Source organism: Urocitellus parryii, chromosome 5 (genome assembly GCF_045843805.1).
Source record: "Urocitellus parryii isolate mUroPar1 chromosome 5, mUroPar1.hap1, whole genome shotgun sequence".
NCBI lineage: Eukaryota > Metazoa > Chordata > Mammalia > Rodentia > Sciuridae > Urocitellus > Urocitellus parryii.
Window position 1 is genome coordinate 78,998,160 of NC_135535.1, and position 21,785 is coordinate 79,019,944.

General features: G+C 36.5%; 1 protein-coding gene across 3 annotated transcripts in view; it reads left to right on the forward strand.

Annotated features, from left to right (window-relative positions):
• Positions 1–18,529, forward strand: part of Caprin2 (caprin family member 2) — a 44,846-nt gene extending 26,317 nt beyond the window's left edge. For 2 of the 3 annotated variants that reach the window (XM_077799174.1, XM_077799175.1), the window contains 7 exons: positions 2,086–2,190; positions 5,146–5,292; positions 7,905–8,073; positions 11,823–12,008; positions 12,785–12,885; positions 16,554–16,620; positions 17,623–18,529. In XM_077799174.1, coding sequence (XP_077655300.1) covers positions 2,086–2,190; positions 5,146–5,292; positions 7,905–8,073; positions 11,823–12,008; positions 12,785–12,885; positions 16,554–16,620; positions 17,623–18,191 — 1,344 coding nt within the window. In that variant the 3' untranslated portion in view covers positions 18,192–18,529. The remainder of the gene's footprint in view (positions 1–2,085; positions 2,191–5,145; positions 5,293–7,904; positions 8,074–11,822; positions 12,009–12,784; positions 12,886–16,553; positions 16,621–17,622) is intronic. The other variant, XM_026415238.2, reaches the window with a different exon arrangement.
• The last annotated feature ends 3,256 nt before the right edge of the window (positions 18,530–21,785 follow it).

The window sequence follows — 21,785 nt, forward strand, 5'->3', positions numbered from 1 at the left end:
AGTTGCCAAGACTGGCCTTGAACTTGGAATACTCCTGTCTCAGTCTCCCAAGTAGTTGGGATTATAGGCACATGTAAATACTGGCTAAGTATTTATCTTTTGAATATAACTCCCTGGTGAATCTGCATATCTGTATTTGGAACCACTCATCTCAAACATCATGTTTACTCACCAATATGTAATCTTCCAGCTGGTTCACTTTTTAAAGAGTGGTAATTTGGAACAAGAGCTGCTAACATGAATACAAGTGTAAAGAATATGTCTTTGCTGGGCTTGGTGGTACACACCTATAATCCCAGCTACTTGGGAGGCTGAGGCAAGAGGGTCACAAGTCTGAGGCCAGCCTCAGCAATCTAACAAGACCCTGTCTGAAAATTTAAAGAATTAAAGGAAAGGGCTAGGATGTAGTTCAGTGTTAAGCACTGCTGGGTTCAATTCATAGTACTAGGGGAAAAAACATGTGTCTGTCTTTTTTGTTGTTAAGTAAACTTTTTTCCCCCCTTAAATCTCTTATGGTGCTAGGATTTGAACCCATTGGCACCCCACAATGGAGCTGTATCTCCATGTCTTGCTAAGTTTAATTTGCCAAGGCTGGCCTTAAATTTTTGATCCTTCTGCTTAGCTTCCCTAATCACTAGGATTATAAATATGTGCCATCATGCCTGGCTTCAAGTCTTTTAAAGTTTAACTATCAGGTGGTCCAAGAAGCTTTAATACTTAGCATCTGTGAAACCCTTTTGTTGAGAGAGTTATGTCCTCACAACAGCCAGTTCTATTTATTTTTTTTGCAGTTGTCTCATTATTTTAATAAGAAGCACAGAAAAAAAGTCAGTTTTTAAAAAATATGTGTAAAGTGTTTTATTTAGTACCTCTGTTTTTAACATACTTTGTGCACTTCTAAACATCTAAAATGATCAGATGTTTCAAATAAGGACTTAACGTTTGTAGATTTTATGCACAGTAGTGCTGAATAAACTACACACATCCAGCAGTGGTTGTATCTAAATGTGTCTTCTAAATAGGAACATTCTGGCCTAGAATACTTCATTTCTTCCAGTTTCTTCTCTGCTATGGGTAACATAGATATGATGTCCTTTCAGAAGTCCTTTCAGAAGACAGAAGAAAGGCATAGTTTTAAAAGTGTTCAATCTCGTATTCTAATATTTTAGTTGGATATAAATTATGCCTGTTTAACTTTATAAAATGTTGTACACGATTAAAAAATTATTTCCATGTGATCTTTTTAAAAACTGGTCCCACACTCTTAAAGGAGCAGCATATCATGAAGGCCCCTTTGGAGGGTTGCAGCAGCATAACTTCTAATGTTTGGTTACCCCTCGTTAGTTTCCATTCATGTGTTTTATTACTTGAGCTTCTGAGAACCACATAGAAGCATTTAGATAAAATTATTGAATTTGTGGATGCTTTAGACCTTGCTTGCTAGATTTTGGGAAGTATCTCTGATATATTCTAATAATTGCTGTGCCATAGATTTCCTTCCTAGCTACTCTCATAGTATTTTATTGGTTACAATTGGTGCAGCCTTAGTTCCTGCTGTGCTATCTCACAATTTTTCTTTTATTCATGCTTTTAATTTAGTTTTGCACTAGAATTTTAGTGTTATTTTGATTTATGTGGAGTTTATCCCATTTATACTTCCAACTTCCTCTTTAATACAGAAAGTACTTATAGAATAAAAGCCTAGTTTTGATGATCCCTGACAGTGCTGTGGCTGAAGAGTTCATGTGCCCGAGCTTACCCTCAGTGAGCTGCTTTTTGAGACACTCAGTCTAGCCCTAGGCCTGGAGTTTGAATCTTAACCCTGCCACATAATTTTTGTGTTATTTGGGAAAATCACTGCACTTTTCTTTGTCTCTGCCTGATTATCAATAGAAAGGGGATAGTTGTACGTATTTTACAGGGTTATTATTAATATTAAATACTAATATGTGTGATGGGCTTACCATAATGCTTAACACTAGTGAGGGCTAGTAAGAGGAACATATTAGGAGACCTAGGGCCCAGGAAACAGAAAGTGAGCAAAATATGACTTTTTTATAGTATTTTATGTCTTCTTGTGTCTAGGCTACTGCTTCTCCAGTTACTTGTAGCTCAAATGCTTGCTTGGTTACTGCTGATCAGGCTTCAACGGGATCTGAAACAGAATTTGTGACTTCAGAGACTCCTGAGGTAATAAAAGGCTAATGGTCTTAATTTCTTTTCTTCCTAAAAGAATAGCAGAACTAGTTTATTTTATGAATTACAGGAATGATTAGTTGAATGATGTAATGTTTAATTTATTAAGGTATAACTTTATAGATGTTGTGGTCCTAGAACTTTTCTAGGTAACTTTACAGTGGCTTTGCCGTATAGGTAAATTTAATAGTATATTGCCTTATCTTTTGCAATAAATATTTAATTTTTCATATAGAAAAGTAAAAAATTTTAGGTAAGAGTAGGCCAGATTTTCCTAAGGAAAACCTGGACAAGTTTTTATTTTTTCATGACTGAAGACAATCATTTTTAGGATTAAGATTAATGCTAGCCCAGTGTGGCAGTTCTCACCTGTAATCCCAGTGGCTCAGGAGGCTGAGTCAGGAGAATCGAGAGTTCAAAGCCAGCCTCAGCAATGGCAAGGCGCTTTGCAACTCAGTGAGACCCTGTTTCTAAATAAAATACAAAAGTAGGATGTGGATGTGGCTCAGTGGTTGAGTGTCCCTGAGTTCAATCCCTAGTACCAAAAAAAAAAAAAAAAAAAGAATGCTAATTCAAAAGCTGGGTATGGTAGTTCATGCCGGTAATCTCTGTGGCTCAGAAGGCTGAGGCAGGAGGTTTACAAGTTTAAAGCTAGCCTTAGTAGCTTAGTGAGGTCCTAAGCAACTTCATAAGATCCTGTCCAAAATAAAAAAGTTAAAAGGGGCTGGGGATGTGGCTCAGTGGTTAAATGCCCCTGCGTTTACTCTCTGGAACAAAACCAAACAAAACTGATTAATGTTAGTTCAGTTGTGAGTTACTCTTTTGGCTTATTTGACAATATTAGGTTTTTTTGTGCTTTTAGTTTTTTTTTTTTTTTTTTGTGTGTGTGTGTGTGTGTGCCAGGAATTAAACCCAGAGGTGCTTAACCACTGAGCAACATTTCTAGTTTTTTTTTTTTTTTTTCCTGGTATGGGGATTGAACTCAGAGTTGAACTCAGGAGCACTTGACCACTGAGCCACATCCCCAGCCTTGTTTTGTGATTTGTTTAGAAATAGGGTCTCACTGAGTTGCTTAGTGCCTCACTTTCACTGAGGCCTTGAACTTGTATTCCTCCTGTCTCAGCCTCCCCAGCTGCTAGGATTACAGGTGTGCACCAATAGCTACCACACCCTGCACCAGCACTTTTTTATATTTTATTTAGAGACAGGGTCCTGCTTAGGGCCTTGCTAAGTTGTTGAGTCTGGCTTTGAACTCATGAACCTCCTGCTCAGCCTCTCGAGCTGCTGGGATTACAAACTGTTCTGAGTTATAGATTTTGATGTTTGAGCAAATCTTTGAGACAGACATAGCAGGATAAAATGAATTTTGAAGGACAATTTAACAAATATTAGTTTTATTTTGGGTGTGCTATTATATAGAAATATTCATTATACAATACAAGAAAACAGAGGGGCTGAGGTTGTGGATCAGTGGTAGAGCTCTTGCCTGGCATGTGTGAAGCACTGGGTTTGATTCTGAGCACCACATACAAATAAAAAAAATAAAGGTCCATTGACAACTTTAAAAAAAAAACCCACAAACAATCATTAGTTTTTAGTTTTTTCAAAATATTTATTTTTTTAGTTGTAGTTGAAAAAAACCCCTTTATTTATTTTTTTATGTGGTGCTGAGGATTGAACCCAGGGTCTTGCACGTGCTAGGTGAACACTCTACCACTGAGCCACAACCCTGGCCCCACAATCATTAGTTTTTATGGCACTACCTTGGTCTAAATTGAGATTTGGTTCTTTATTTAAAAAATATGGGGGAAGAAGCTGGGTGTGGTGGCAGATGCCTGTAATTTCAGTTGCTCAGGAGGCTGAGGCAGGAGGATCACAAGTTTCAGGCCAGCCTTAGCAATTTAGTGAGGTCTTGTCTCAAAATAAAAAAATAAAAAGGGCTGGGGGTGTGGCTCAATGGTTAAGAACCTCTGGGTTCGATTTCCAGTACTCAAAAAAAAAAAGAAAAAATAGTGGCAAATCAGTTGAATGTGGTGGTAGTGCACACCTGTAATCTCAACTACTTGGGAACTTGAGGCAGGAAGACCTCAAATTCAAGGCCAGCCTTGGCAACTTAGCGAAACCCTACCTTAAAATAAAATACTAAAAGGACTGGGGATGTAGCTAAGTAGTAAAGAATCCTTGGTTTCAATCTCCAATATTGAAAAAAAAGTAGATAGTGATTTTTATCAAGTGACCCCAGGTATCTGCTTCATAACTAATTGGAATTGGGTTTTACTATCTATTTTTTTAAATATATATTTTTAAGTTGTTGATAGACCTTTATTTATTTATATGTGGTGCTGAAAATTGAACCTAGTGCTTTACACATGTCAGGCAAGTGTGCTATTGCTGAGCCCCAGCCTCAGCCTGGTTTTACTATCTTTTTAGAAGTCTTTGTCTTCATAGTCTGTTATGTCAAGAACTAATTGTTTCCTTAAAAATTAATTAAAATAGGTCAGGATTGGTTTTCTTATTTTAGTTAACTGATTCAGAAATCCACTAATAAGTCTTTAAAACAGAGAAAAATTAACACTAAAGAAGTAACCAAGATTTTTTTTAAGCTCAATTCCACCGTATAAATTTGGAATAACATTAGATTCTTAACTGGAAAATGGTATTTCAGGGTTCAGAAATGATTAGATGCTTGTAAAAAGGTCAGCCCCTCTTTTGTTAGACTGATTATCAGTAAGACTCTTTGACTTAGTCAGCAGGCTGTGCAAAGCAAATACTAGTGTGCATCCTCAGCAATTGAGATTTGAAATTGTAAGCAAAAGCTATTCTTTTGCATTCCTGTGTCCAAATGTCATCCTAAAGAACTTGCTGACTTGCGCCAGTTTGGGGTTTAGTGTAAGTGAACTGCTTGTTATATGGCAGGTGTTTGGCTGATGCTGCATTTCTTCCCTCCAGGCAGCAGTTCCCCCAAGCAAGCCACCGTCTTCACTAGCTGCTCCAAATCCTTCCATGGCAAAGGGTTCTGAACAGGGTTTCCAGTCACCTCCAGCAAGTACTAGTTCAATAACCATTAACACAGCACCCTTTCAAGCCATGCAGACAGTGAGTATGAACCGGGAATGATGATCACAGTTCATTATTCATTATTCTGCCTAAGAGTCTTTGTTTCTCTTACATCTATTATTAGTGCTATGTTAAAAGTTTGCCTTTTGTATTCTTATTTGGGTGGTTAGAATTTACATTTGTCTAGTTGACATACTGTTTTTGACAGAGGAGTATTAAATCCCCAGTCCCTAGAATTTTGAATTGGTCTTTTATCAGAGCATTATTCCCACTCTGAAAACTAGCAGGCAAAACTGAAGGCCTATATCAGACAAATAAAATATGTGATTGATTCAGTACCCTGCACAACAAAAAAGAAGAAAATGTGTAGGTGAAAAACATCTGTTTCTAGGAACAGCTTAATAATACTAATCATTACTAAAAGGGTACTAGCGATGTTCCTAGCATTAGTAACCGGAAATTCAGGGCACAGACTTGCTTAGCACCTCACTTCATTATTGAAGATTTCATTTGGTTTCATCCTGGTCTCATGCTTATTCATAGAGATTTATTCAGATTTGTTTGGTGTTCTGAATTATGTATTTCTTTACAAATTATAGTTTTAAACTCTATTTATTTATCATGCTGGGGATTGAACCCAGGGTCACTCTACAACTGAGCTACATCCCCAACCCTTTCTTATTTTTTTGAGACAGGTTCTTGCTAAGTTGTCGAGGCTGACCTCAAACTTGTGATCCTCCTTCCTTAACCTCCTGATTTGTTGGGATTATAAGTGTGTGCTACCATGCCTGGCTTAAAACTTTTTCTCTCTTTTTTTAATGATAATATTGCAGCTAGATTTCTACATTTATTCTCTAAACACAGTAGCATGAAACAGTCTGTAGGGCTGTTAGTGAGCCTAATTGGCTCAATGTCCCACTCCAGCTCCTTTGGAGTGATGATGGTGTGTGTGTGGGGGGCCCTTGGAGTGGCAATGGGAAGCAGGCACAATGTAGGAATAGGCTGGTGAAGTTCGACACCTGAATTCACCAATCTTATCACTCTGTGCTTAATCAATTAGAATATCTTAGTTTCCTTGCTTTTCCTCTTTCCCTGTCAGTCCATCCTATACAGTTTTGCCACATTGGGTTTACTTTTTCTTTTGCCTAATTGAAAGCAAGCAGTGGTCCATTACAGAATGAAATTGAGTCCTTTGCCTGACACTCAGTACCTTTGTAGTCTTGTATAACTTGTCAAACCAGTCCCCTAATGGGCTTGGCTTGCACATTGTTGGCACAGTACCTATTTGCTCATGCCTCTGTCTGTGTTCTGCCTGTTTTGAAGCCTTTCAAGTTCAGATCAGTTCTCATTTATTCATTCATTAGACATGTAGTTATGAAGCCAGATCAAAATCACTGGGATTATAGCAATTAAAAATAGGTCTTTGCTCAAGAAGTTTGCATTTTTATTATTGCAAATTAAATAATAATTTATTATTACTATTACTAGAAATGGGAGTTTTAGAAAGACAAATATATATATTATCAGATGCCATGTAATGTAAGGAAAATGGAGCAAGGTAAGAAAGCCAAGGTAATACAAATGTTCTTTTGTAAATTATGACCAGGTTCTGGAAGGTTATTGCCTGCCACATAGTAAAAATTCAGGAAGTGATAAATTATTTTAGTTTTTTAAAAAGGATCCTTTTCTTCTATATAACTTTTATTCTCAATAAGCCTTATTATGATAGCTTAATAGAGGTTTGACATTTACTCTTTGGTGTCAGTTCTGTCTGGAATCAAATGGAATTTAATTTACCATTATAATAATTTTAAAGTGTGTAATTCAGTGGCATTAAATACATTCATTTTGTGTGTAACCCTCACTACTATTTTCAAAACTTTTTTCATGATCCCAAACAGAAACATTGTACTCATTAAGTAGTAAGTTGTTATTCCTCCCCTTCCCCAGCCTGTGGTAACCTCTGTTCCATGTTCTATATCAATAAATTTACCTATTCTAGGTACCTCACATAAGTGAAATCATGCAATACTTGTTCTTTTGTATCTGGCTTCTTTCACTTTGCATAATGCTTCAAGGTTCATGCATCAGATTCTCATTCCTTCCTCTGGCTAAAGAACATTTCATTTTATGTATATATCTTGTTTATTCATTCGTCTGTTGGCGGGCTCTTGGGTTGTTTCTACCTTTTGTCAGTTATGAATAATGTTGCTAAATACACAGGTCTACAAATATCTATTCCAGTCCATGCTTTAGTTATTTTGGGTGCATACCTAGAAGTGAAGTTGGTGGATCATATGGTAGATTATGTTTCACTTTTTGAGGAACCATTGTACTGTTTTTCATGACTGCATCGTTTTACATTCCCACAAGCAATGTATCTTCTCCACATCCTTGATACCACTTGTTTTCTGTCTTTTGATAATAACTGTCCTAATGGCTATGAAGTGGCATCTTATTATGGTTTATGTTTTCCTCATGACTAAGTGTGTTGATTATGTTTTCATGTGCTTATTTGTCTTCTTTGGAGATATGTCTATTCAAGTCCTTTATACAAATAGAAATATCAAAATATTGTAGTTTGGTGAATGCTATCCTTAGGCATTTCCTATAAACATTCACAAATGGCCTATTTACCCTTATCTTTTAAGGTATTTAATGTTAATGCACCTCTGCCTCCACGGAAAGAACAGGAAATTAAAGAATCCCCTTATACACCTGGCTACAATCAAAGTTTTACTACAGCAAGTACACAAACGCCACCCCAGTGCCAACTGCCAGCTATACATGTAGAACCAACTGGCATGTCTCAAGAAACTGGTAAGATCTTTGCATATATTTTGAAGATTTGGGTAACAGGTAATTAAATGGAAAGGAAGTCTGTAGTGACACTTAAGACGTTCTTTCTTGTCCAGTAAACCTTTCTAAAGTGTTGAGAAGCACTGAGTGTCTTTGTTTCTGTTTAGTTAAGTTCACCTGTTAATTTGAACTTTTATAGAGAGGCAGAACTTTGATGGCTGATTTAACCTTGTAGGGTTGTGTTTTTTAAAATCTAATTGCTTTGAGCACTCCACTGAGGTAGATAGGGTACTATCTGACTGTGTGAAGATCCCCCCCCCCACCTTGGTACCAGGGATAGCCACTGAACCATATCCCCAGCTCTTTTTTTCATATTTTATTTTGAGAAAGGGCCTTGTTAAATTGCTGAGGCTGGCCTTGAACTTGCAATCCTCCTGCCTCAGCCTCCCAAGCAGCTGGGATTACAGGTGTGTGCCACCATACCCAGTGCATGAAGATTTTGAAACCATTGTGTTAATTTTTTCACCACAGACAAAGGGTTATCTGGCCTTTCCCTCTCTTACATACAACATTGATTAATGTGAAGATATAACTTAGTATGCTTATTATACTGTTAACAGAGAAAGGAGAATATTTTGATCTTTTATGCTACTTTAAATTATGAAATAGGCAACTTTGTACTTATTTCTTAAAGGAGGACTTGTAGATTTTCAGTGTTGGTATTTCAACTCCTTGTTCACTTTTCTGAAACTTAATGTCTGAGCAAGTGAACTGAGCATTTTTTTTCTTCCATATTGGGGATTAAACCATGGCCTCACTCATGCTAGGCAAGTGCTCTACTGCTGAGTTACATCCCCAGCTGTTTTTATTTTATATTTTGAGACAGGGGCTCACTAAGTTGCCCAGACTAGCCTTGAATTTGTGATCCTCCTGCTTCAGCCTCCTGTTTAGCTGGGATTACAGGTAGGTGTGTGCCAACATGCCCAGCTTGTTGGTACTTTTCAATAAAATGGTGTAGAGATAGTAATTATAAATCTCTAACCACAGGGACCTCATTCTGTTCTCACCTATTTTGTTGAAATATAGGGCAGGTGATCTACATAAATAATATTTTGTCATATGCTTTTTCAATTATGAATTCTATGAATTAGGACTAATTTTCTTCTACTCCCTGGCCTGAAATGGTTAGCTTATTATTTTTAAAATCATGGTAAAATATACATAACATGAACCTGACTATTCTAACCATTTTTAAAGTGTACAGCTAAGTGACATTAACTGCGTTTGTGTTGTGTAGCCATCACCATAATCCATCTCTAAAACTTTGTCTTTCCCAACTGAAACTAGAACCATTTAATACAAACTCCCTCTTCTCCTCCCTCTCCAGCTCATGACAACCACTATTTTACTTTTGTGTCTTTATGAATTCATACTTTAGCTTCCTGTTATATCATTCAATATTTGTCCTTTGGAAGTGGCTTTTTTCATTTAGTATAATTTTTTCACAGTTCATTGATGTTGTAGCATGTGTCAAATTTCTTTCATTTATAAGAAATAATAAATCATACTCATTTCTCTCATATACACACACAAAAATCACTTTTTTGCAATTTATTTATTTTTAAAATTTATTTTATTTATTTATTCACTTACTTGTTTTTTTAATGTGCTGAGGATAGAATCCAGTGCCTCACGTGTTAGGCAAGCACTCTACCACTGAGCCACACCTCAGCCCCTGCAATTTATTTTTATTTGTTCTAATTAGTTATACATGACAGTAGAATGCATTTTTACACATTATACACAAATGGAGCATAACTTCTCATTCCTCTTGCTGTAGATGGTGCTGAGTCACAGCAGTAGTGTAATCATATATGTATATCAGATAATAATGTTTGTCTCGTTCTGCTGTCCTTCCCATCCCCAATGCCCCACCCCTCTTCTCACTCCCTTCTGCACAATCTAAAGTTCCTTCATTCTTCCCCACACTCACCCCCACCCACTGTGGATCAGCATCTGCTTATCAGAAAATATTTAGGCTTTGTTTTTTTGCAATTGGCTCAATTCACTTAGTGTGATATTCCCACTTCCATCCATTTACCTGCAAATGCCATAATTTCATTCTTCCTTAAGGCTGAGTAAATTTCATGTGTATAAATGCCACATTTTCTTTATTCATCTGTTGAAGGGCATCTAGATTGGTTCCACAGTTTAGCTATTGTGAATTGAGCTGCTATGAACATTGATGTGGCTATGTCCCTGTAGTATGCTGATTTTTAAGTCCTTTTGGTATAAACCAAGGAATGGGATAGCTGGGTCAAATGGTGGTTACATTCCCAGTTTTCTGAGGAATCTCTGTAACACTTTCCAGAGTGGTTGCACCAATTTGCAGTCCCACCAGCAATGTATGAGTGTTCCTTTTCCCCGACATCCTCACCAACACGTATTATTGTTTATATTCTTGATAATTGCCATTCTGAGTGGAGTGAGATGAAATTTAGAGTAGTTTTGATTTGCATTTTTCTAATTGCTAGAGATGATGAACATTTTTTCATATTTGTTGATTTTGTTTCTTCTTCTCTGAGGTGTCTGTTCAGCTCCTTAGCCCATTTGGATTATTTGTTGTTTGGGAGTTAAGTTTTTTGAGTTCTTTATATATCCTGGAGATTAGTGCTCTATCTAAGGTACATGTGGTAAAGATTTTTTTTTCCATTTTGTAGGTTCTCTCTTCACGTTATTGATTGAATCCATCCCATTTATTGATTTTTTTAAATTTTACTTTTTGTGCTTCAGGGGTCTTGTTAAGGAAGTCAGATCCTAAGCTGACATGAAGATTTGGGCCTACTCTTTTTTCTATTAGGTGCAGGATTTCTGTTCTAGTGTCTTTCTTTGATCCACTTTGAGTTAGTTTTTGTGCAGGGTGAGATAGAGTTTTAATTTAATTTTGCTACATAGGGATTTCTAGTTTTCCCAACACCATTTGTTGAATAGACTGTCTTTTCTCTAATGTATATTTTTTTGGCACCTTTGTATAAGATAACTGGATTTATGGGAGATTGTCTCTGTGTGTTCTGTTTTGTACCATTGGTCTACATTTCTACTTTGGTGCCAATATCATGCCGTTTTTGTTATAGTTTAAGCTCTGGTATTGTGATGCCTCCTGATTCACTCTTCCTGCTAAGATGCTTTGGCTATGCTGTTTTGTTTTTTTTTTTCTTTCCCCCAAATGAATTTCAATTGTTCTGTGAAGAATGTCATTGGGATTTTAATAGGAATTGCATTAAATGTATATAATGCTTTTGGTAGTATGGCCATTTTTAAAACATTGTTTTATAGTTGTGTATGGACAGCATACTTTTATTTGTTTATTTTTATCGAACCCAGTGCCTCACACATGCTAGGCAAGCGCTCTGCCACTAAGCTACAGCCCCAGCCCATGGCCATTTTGAAAATATTAATTCTGCCTATCCAAGAGCATGGGAGATCTTTCCATCTTCTAAGGTCTTCTTCAATTTCTTTCTTTAGTGTTCTGTAATTTTCATTGTAGAGGTCTTTTACCTCTTTTGTTAGATTGATTCCCAAGTATTTTTTTTTTTTTTGAGGCTATTATGAATGGGTAGTTTTCCTAGTTTCTCTTGTAGTGGCTTCATCACTTAAATCATTTTCTTTTTAAAGGGAGAAAATATGTTAAAGGTTTTGATTATTGATTTTTTTACATATAAAGAGTATCGGACCTTTATTACCATTTAACTCTTAACTGTTTCCTTAAGCTTCAAATTATCATCCTGATGGAACTGTTCAAGTAAGCAATGGTAGCCTTGCCTTTTACCCAGCACAGACGAATGTATTTCCCAGACCTGCTCAGCCATTTGTCAACAGCCGGGGATCTGTGAGAGGATGTACTCGTGGTGGGAGATTACTGACCAATTCATATAGGTCCCCTGGTAGTTATAAAGGTATGCTGTGAATCAACTTTAATTGTACTGAATTATTTTGTCTGTATATTTACCTGTCTCAATCCATTTTTACTTTTTCTGTTTTGTCATTGCCATTTGTAATGTAATGGGAGTCTTCTACCTAGTATGCCTGCTCTCTATAACAGAGCTACCTTTTTGAAGAACAGATTAATCCTGCTATTTACTAAATAGAATGGTCAATCTTCTTGTTTTTCTAGGGATAAGTTTGGCTTTTGTATTTGAATAGTTTCTTTTTCTGTTAGTTAACTTTGTCAAAAAATATGTCACAATTAGATAATATCTATTTTCTAATTATTTGTCTAATTCTACACACAGGAACACAGAATTTGAAACTATGATAGTGATATTAAGTTTTAGTTATGATCCCAAGTATTTTAATTACTGCTTAGTATTAGCAAAATATTCAAGACAGAAGCCTCAAGTACCCCTAATTGCCCTACCACCACTTTTTCCTATCCCCACCTGTATTCCAGTGGCAGCAAATTTCTAAACTGGGCTTGTTTAAAGTCAGTGATATTTTATAAATGTATTTTTACTGTGGGAGCAATTTTAATATGTCTTTGCTTAAAGAGGTAATGAAGTAATGATGGCTTTACAGGGTCAGTTTATCTTTTGCAGTGGTATAGTTTAATATGCTTTTTTTCCCTCATTTTTTTGTTGATACATTATAATAGTAACAGATTTGTTACATATTTGTATGTGCACATTAATTTAGTATGCTTTATTAATTGGTTTATTGTTTGTTTATTTGTTAGGTTTTGATACTTACAGAGGACCACCTTCAATTTCCAATGGAAATTATAGCCAGCTGCAGTTCCAAGCTAGAGAATATCCTGGAACTCCTTACTCCCAAAGGGTAAGTAAGAATAGTTGTTATAGTTGAATAGTATTACAGTTGTTGGTGTTAAGCTGGTGATTAAACTATAACAGTAATAATCTGTTTTGTACAAGTGTGTTCTTAGTTCTAGAACTATTTTAAGTCCTATGGAGTGTTGATTTGGAAGCTTTCCCAGTCACCCAAGGAAGATAAATGTCAGCTACTGGATATTTGGAATTTAAAGGTGTTAAGGACTTTAGTAATCATGTTCACATTAGCCCATTTAATCCTTCACCTTGAAAAAGGAGCTGGGGGTTCAGAGGTTAAGTAACTTCTCTACTTATCTAAGGTCATTCAGCAAGTACATTGTAGAACTTAGATTGGAATGTGAGTTTCTTTCTTTTTTTTTTTTTTTAATTTTTTTTATTGGTTGTTCACAACATTACAAAGCTCTTGACATATCATATTTCATACATTAGATTGAACTGGGTTATGAACTCCCAATTTTACCCCAAATGCAGATTGCAGAATCACGTCGGTTACACATCCACAATTTTACATAATGCCCTATTAGTAATTGTTGTATTCTGCTACCTTTCCTATCCCCTACTATCCCCCCTCCCCTTCCCTCCCATCTTCTTTCTCTACCCCATCTACTGTAATTCATTTCTCTCCTTGTTTATTTTCCCATTCCCCTCACAACCTCTTATATGTAATTTGGAAGAGCAGGAAGAAAAGATTAACATTAAACAGACATGAGATGGGAGGGAAAGGGAGAGAAAAGGGAAATTGTATGGAAATGAAGGGAGACCCTCATTGCTATACAAAAGTACATATAAGAGGGAATGTGAGTTTCTTAACTCCAAACCTCATGATCTCAACTTTACCATATTGCCTTTAACTTAGCTTGCTTAATTAACAGAGCTCTTTTTTTTGTTGTTGTTGTCTTTTATTCTGATTGCAATAAATCAAAACATCTTCCATCACTACATCTGATGGAAGACTGGATAGGATGTTAGACATTTTGCTTTAACAAACTTTGGAACTTCCTGTTATTGGTCATATATGGATATAAATTTATTTATGTTTGTAAAAGGGGTGTGGCTATGTTGGGTGTAGCTTAGTGGTAGATTGCTTGCTTAGTATGCATGAGGCCCTGAGTTCAGTTACACACGTACACAGCCCCCCACTGGCTGCCCCAAAAAGTTTACAAGCAGTCATTGGTATCCTAGAAGAGGCAGTCATTGGTATCCTAGATATAAATTTATACCATATTAGTATTTTCCATTTTGGACTTTTATAAGATTTTGAATATGTACTGATGGTCCCCAAATTAAGGTGGTTTAACTTAATGATTTTTTTGACTTTATGATGACTGAAAGTGATATACATTTAGTAGAAAGTCTATTTCAGATTTTGAATTTTGATACTCTCTCATGATCATGGGCAGTGGCCAGAGTTCTAGTCATTTGTGCAGTCATGAGGGTAAACAACCAATTATACTGTGTAGAATATTGTGCTACCTACCAGTGATGTTCAGTAAGTTAGGTATATTAAATGCCTTTTAACTTACAATATATATTTTTTTTTTTGCGAGGGGGCGGGGAACATGTGTCTTCATTGTGATTATTTAGGTTTTTTTTTTTTTTTTTACAAATTGCATATTCTTAAACATTTTTAAGAATGGTCAGTTTGGGGCTGGGGTTGTAGCTCAGGAGATCATTTGCCTTGCTTGTGTGGGGCACTGGGTTCAATCCTCAGTACCACATAAAAACAAATAAAATAAAGGTATTGTGTCTGTCTACAACTAAATATATAAATATATATTTAAATATATATATTTAAAGGAATATATATATATTTAAGTATATATTTAAATATACTAACCTTTATATTTATATATATATATATATATATATATATATATATATATATATATATAAAGGAATGGTTAGTTTTTTTAAAAAGTGTTCAATTTTCTCTTGTATAATTACATGGCTTACAATACTTTCAATGTATGATGTGTTTTTCAAGACATAACCCCATTAAAGAAGAGGTGCATGTGTATATGTACTACACTGAGCTTTGTTGCTAATATATCAAATACCTATTCTGGAGCTTTCAGTTACATGAGGTAGGGTAGATGTCTGTATAGAGGCAGGAATGAAAAGGAGTGAAGGACACACCTTGGAATCTAAATGATGTGTGTTTACTTTCTTACTTTATCAGTTCTCTTGCCTTGTGACCATAGCCTTCTGAGCTCTAGTTCCTTATCTGTTAGATGTGGACTCATCTCTTAGTTATTCATCTAACTCTGAGGGGTTTTGAGGATTTCTCCATGAGATATTTTGAGGATCAGATGAACTAACAATACATATGAGTGCTTAACAACACAGTGCTGAGTGTATATCAAGCATGCAAATATTAGCTGTTATTATATGATCCTCAGTGACTATATTTGGGGAGGGTGTTGATGAATGTAGACTTCATTAATAGAACTACTTGTTCTTAATATCAGTGTTCCAGTGTTTTTGTGTGTTGCTCTAAATTTCTTTGAGAAAACATAAGAAATTGATATTGGTGCTATTAGAAAGGAGATTATGAACTTCTGGAGTAGGAGACTTAATTATTCTTATTGAATGTCTTCTGGCCTGTTTTTTCCCCCAGAATTGTACATATTAATTTAGTTAAAAAACTAATTATTGGGCTGGGGATGTGGCTTAAGCGGTAACGTGCTCATGTGGCATGCGCGGGGCGCTGGGTTCGATCCTCAGCACCACATAGAAATAAAAAAAAGATGTTGTGTCCACCGAAAACTAAAAAATAAATACTAAAAAACTCTCTCTCTCTCTCAAAAAAAAAAAAAACCAAAAAAACCCAAAAAAAACTAATTATCATTTTCATGGGTTATGCGGAGATGCTTTTTCCATACTTGAGAATCAGTTGGAAGTATTGCACCTTGAATATTTTTTCTTTTCTATTTTGGATCATATTTCCAGGCAATAAATACACTTACATGATGTGATTATTTTTAATTTTATCTATCAAAAAACAAACAAACTTAGTCTTCTCAGTTTGATTTATAAATTAGATTGAACAAATTGTTTTCAATTTTTTTTTTTTTTTTTTTTTTTTTTTTTTTAGTATGTGGGATTGAACCCAGGGGTGCTTAACCACTGAGCTACATCCTCAGCCTTTTTATTTTTTGAGACTGGATTTGATTAAGTTGCCTAGGGCCTTGCTAGGTTGATGAGGTTGGCTTTGAACTTGCAATACTCCTGCCTCAGCCTCCCAAGCCACTGGAATTAAGGCATGCACCACCTCACCTGGCTTTATGTTCTTGTTCTTGCTTTATGTCTTATATTGAGATGAAGGACAAAGGACCATGCTGTATTTCTGAATTGCCATCATTACCTAGTATTGTACCTTCTACATAGTGTTTTCTAAGTGACTTATTGTTTTTGCATATACATAGCTAATTGGTCAGGTTAATTAACAGATGAAGCAAATATTGCCACTGTTGCCTTTGCTTTGTTTTTTCTGGTGTTTGGGAACATCTTGAGCTTCTTGATGGTTGCTGGGGAAGGTCAGATAAAGAATTAGGAGGACTTTAATCTTATAGACTTAGCAGCCAATAATCCTGTGTAATAACTAATTTTTGTCCTGCATTTTCGGTGCCAAGGTGAATATTCATGTATTCGTTTTAGGATAATTTCCAACAGTGTTATAAGCGAGGAGGGACAACATCTGGTGGTCCTCGGGCAAATTCAAGAGGTAAGGGTCATTAAGTGAATAGTTTATTTACCAAAAGCATAATTTTAGTTCATTCTGCACCCTCTTCCAACTTCTCCCCAAAGTGTATTACTTCCAGCATTGATCTTTTTAAAGTTTTAGTTTTCTTAAGAGTAATACTGAACTAAATCCCAGCCTAAAAACAATCTTTTCTTTTTGAAAAAGTAACCAATATTTACAACATCTTTGCCTTATATCTAAGCTTTTTTTTTTTTTTTTAATGGTACTGGGAATTGAACCCAGAGGCACTTTATCACTGAGCTACATCTCCAGCCCTTTTTTATTTTTTTGAGGCAGAGATTTGCTAAATTGCAGAGAGCCTTGCTAAGTTGCTGAGGCTGACCTCAAACTTGCTATCCTTCTGCCTCAGCTTCCCAAGTTGCTGGGATTATGGGTGTGTGCCACTGCACCTGACCTAAGCATTATTTTTGTATGGCCCCTATCACATTAAAATTATTTGGTGTCACATTAACTTGGAAATAAAAAATAAGCATTCATCATGTGGTTTAGTACCAAATCAAAATATCTCTGAAGAGCTATTAGCCAGTAGTTCTAAAAGTTGGTTTCTTAATCTAGGTTTTATTTTATTTCTATATTACCTACTTTGAGTAGAAGATGGATCATGAGAAATTAACTGAGTCAGAATTATGGGAAAAAGATACAGAAGTAAAAAATGTTTAAACCTGGAGTTAAGTTTTTGCTAACCTTTTTATCTAACCTTTTTGGGGACCACATTTTCTTAAGAAAAAATTTAAAAAGACAATTAGACAAGATTAGTTAGGTCCCTTTTGGCTTCAGAATAGTATTATAAAGTCTGTTCCAGAAAATCTCAGAAATTGTAAGCTATTTACATTTTATTGCTTTTGTTTTGGAATTTACTATAAAATGTATCTTTATCTGTGTTTCAGTAGCCGACTAATGTTAAATATTGTGTTCAAAGCTAACTGCTTCATTATGAGAAACTCACTGTTGCTAATAAAACAGCAGGGTGGAGTGATTCTTCTCAGGTGAGCAGCCCAGAAAGAGACAACGAAACCTTTAACAGTGGTGACTCTGGACAAGGAGACTCCCGTAGCATGACCCCTGTGGATGTGCCAGTGACAAACCCAGCAGCCACCATACTGCCAGTACACGTCTATCCCCTGCCTCAGCAGATGAGAGTTGCCTTCTCAGCAGCCAGAACCTCTAACCTGGCCCCTGGAACTTTAGACCAACCTATTGTGTTTGATCTTCTTCTGAATAACTTGGGGGAGACTTTTGATCTTCAGCTTGGTAGATTCAATTGCCCAGTGAATGGCACTTATGTTTTCATTTTCCATATGCTAAAGCTGGCAGTTAATGTGCCACTGTATGTCAACCTCATGAAGAATGAAGAGGTGTTGGTATCAGCCTATGCCAATGATGGTGCTCCAGACCATGAAACTGCTAGCAATCACGCAATTCTTCAGCTCTTCCAGGGAGACCAGATATGGTTACGTTTGCACAGGGGAGCAATTTATGGAAGTAGTTGGAAATATTCTACATTTTCAGGCTATCTTCTTTATCAAGATTGAAAGTCAGTTCAGAATTGACAATAAAAGGATGGTGTTCGAATTAGTGGGGTTGGAGAAAATGTAGTCCTTGCCATGGCTACTGATTGGTTTAAGAAAATGTTTTCATTCCTAGAGGAAGGTGGAGGTCCTTACTTTTTTGTTTTCCTCTCTAGGTGAAAAATTTCAAGCTGAATGACAATTAGCACTAATCTGGCACTTTATAAATTGTGATGTAGCCTCGCTAGTCAAGCTGTGAATGTATATTGTTTGCACTTAATCCTTAACTGTATTAACGTTGAGCTTACTAAACTGACTGCCTCAAGTTCAGGCAAGTTACAATGCCTTGTTGTGCCTCAATAAAAAAGTTACTTGCACCTTCAGTTGTTCCTATTTGATTGAACACTTAGATGAGAGGTAAGATACCTAAGTTTTTAGAATTCATCACTGATAATTCTTGAATGGTTATTTATTCATGGGTTCATGCTGTTATTTTAAAATAAGACTTTTATATATAATAGTTCCTTTCAGGGTCACTGATATACATCTCTTTAATTAAAAGATTTAATATGTTTTCAATGGACCAAATCACACATTCTCCTTGAAACTTTCTTTTTTTCTTTTCTTTCTTTCTTTTATTTTTGCAGTAGGGCATGTACTTCCTTTAATTAGGTCTTTTTTGGAACCTCCTACATGTATAATAATACAGGATACAATAGATAATACACAGGTAATATCCTGGTCCACCATCAGTAAGGCTTTTGCTTTCTCTTGGGTTCTTGATTTAATTTGAATTACGTAAAATGCTAAATCATCAAAAAAGCATAGTCTTTGGTCAGGCAATACTGTGTTTGAGCCTTGGTGCTGCCACTTCATAACTGATTTGGATTGGATAAGCTATCCAATTGAATAAACTATTTTACCTCTAAGATCTCTCTCTCTCTCTCTCTCTCTCTCTCTCTCTCTCTCTCTCTCTCTTTTTAAAGACTGTCTTTGCACACTTAAAATGAGAATGATGATGATGATTGGTCAGTCTCATGGGGCAGTTGTGAAACTTAGCTAAGAATATGTCTAAAAGACAGTGCCTGGCTCTTGGCATTAAATGAATATGAGGTGCTGTGGGTATTTTTGTTTTTTGTTTTTTCTTAATTATGAAGACTCTACCACGCGGCCTGCGCAGTGGTTTCATTAATGAGGTTCTAGGCATAAAGTTAGTTAGACGAGATCGAAATAAAAACACAAGACTCAATTACCTTAATTCTATTGCTAGGTCCGAGACAGCTCCCCTCTCTGGTTTGCTCCTCTAGCCGCCCAGCAGGGCAGCAGGGATTACTCAGGGCTAGCAGGAGAGAGAGAGCGAGCACGCCGGGAGTAGCCTTTTATTAGGGAACCAGAGATTCAGGGGAGAATTCCATCCAATGAAGGTTGAGGGGGGGCTGCACTCCAAGGTCAGGGTCAGCGATTGGGTCCCCGGGGTCAGTGGTCAGGCACACCCCCACACGGATGGGCTCTCTCATCAGGAGAGGGACGGGAAAAACTTCGACATTTGCCAAAGTGCCTCAGACCCTCAACGGGAGGCACCCGATCACGTGTGAGAATGGCGTCCCACATATTCCCCCTTTTTTGTCTTAAAAATGAGGCGGCGGTTCATTCTCTGGAGTTCCTGGATTCTTGATTGGAAGACTCTCCATCCTATAGTTACAATACAAAAGAGAATTAACAGCAAAGAGAATAATCCAATAATGTACCAAGCGGAGTGTTTAAGAATATTTCCAAGGTTGAATCCATTTAACTCCTTTAATATCTGGTTAGCCAAAGAAGAAGGATCTGAAAAATCAGCTCTATTATTTTGAATGTCTTGGATATGGTGATGAAGTTCCAGAATATCCAAGCTATTATTACTATTTTGCCAAATACCTAATAAATGGTTTTTAACCTTCTCCCAATCCCAGAGAGAAGCATTGTACTTGGCAGCTGTAACACATACATACTTATAATTAGCATGGCATTTAAGCCTCTCCTTAAATTTTAAGGCTGAAAGTTCATTACCTATGTCTATAACAGTCGCCTCTAAGGCATTTAATTTAGTCTCAATCCTTTCATCAATATTTACTTGATTACGCAGAGCCTTGGAAGTATTTTGAGCTAAATTATTAAGAAATTTTGCATGCTGAATATTTTGAGACAACGTCAGAGACGCAGAGACAGTTGAGGCAATAAATGAGACCAGTGCTAAGACACCAACAATTATGACTCCAATAGCACGTTTAGGTCTTGTTAGCTGAGCATGAATTTGCTGCAAGACTTGTAAACCAGCATCAGCATACCATGGCTCTGAAATATTAGCAGGTAATAAAACAAAAGAGGGCTGATGAAGTATCAGCACTCCTTTTCCTCCATTATACCTAGTAATACAATTGGTTAGGTTGCACTTATTACAAGCAATAACATATCTGTCACCCATCCATTTAACTTTTACATTTCCAATAATTAAAACATAAGGAGATTGGACACAAGCTCTTAAGCCATAGCAAGATCCCTCTTTACAGTTCTTGCCGACAAATTTTGGTAAAGGCTTATCTGTAAAATGTAAATACTCTGAGGCAGCAATTAAGCGCCAAATATCTTTTTGAATACCTCCTTCACTATAAGTCAAAATATTACTGACAAATCCTGCAGGTGTCATAGCAGAATTTCTTCGTAATTGTCTCTTATCAATCTTTGGAGACCAGTCTAAAATATACCCACTATCTTTAGACACCTTATGTTGTACAGGAAAGGCATTTATATAATCCATCCATTTAGGAAAGGTGCCGATCTCAATTATAGAACTATTTGGACAGTGGGATATCTGTGGAGATTTTGCAGAAATGACTGGCTTGTTATGGGAAAGTCCCATTTTAATTACTGATCTAGTATTAGGTTTTAAGTCCCCATAAATAGAATTATTTGTCAATCTAGGTTTACCAATCGCTGTCTTTTCTTCAAATGATACTTTCAGACAGCCAGCATGTTTATCATGTGACCAACACAAAGGTAATTGGGCACTGTAGCCAGAATAATTAAATCTAGTCACATGATTGGGAGTAATATGAGTATCTGTAAATCCTCCCATCATGAATGAGTCATTAGTAAATACTGGAATAGATTCTCCAGTCCACACAGCTGGGTGTACCAGGGGTGGATCTGGGAAATATGTCCAATAAGTGTCTACTTGATTCCCTTTTACCTGACAGCCCAGTAGGGCAATTACTGTCACTACCATCAAGACTGGGGTCCTGTTCTTTCCTAGGCGTCGAAGTATTTGGGAAGCCTGGGTTGTTAGCTTCTTTATGTCTTTCCACGAAATCAGCTTTTCGACTGGTTCAATCTGGTCTTTCTTCATCCTTTTCTGAAATCTCCTCCTTCTGGGTAGTGGCTCCTTTGGGTCGATCCTCAGTCGCTTGAATCTGGGTTCTATCTCCTCCATGTCTGATAGCACGTTTAGGCACCCAAATAGGACGGAAAGCACCTTCTGGGAAGATACAAGCATGGCCTTTTCCCCACATTATTACCGGATCTGGACCCTTCCACTGACCAGTCTGTAAGTCTTTCCACAGAACTCTGCCTAAAGGGCCT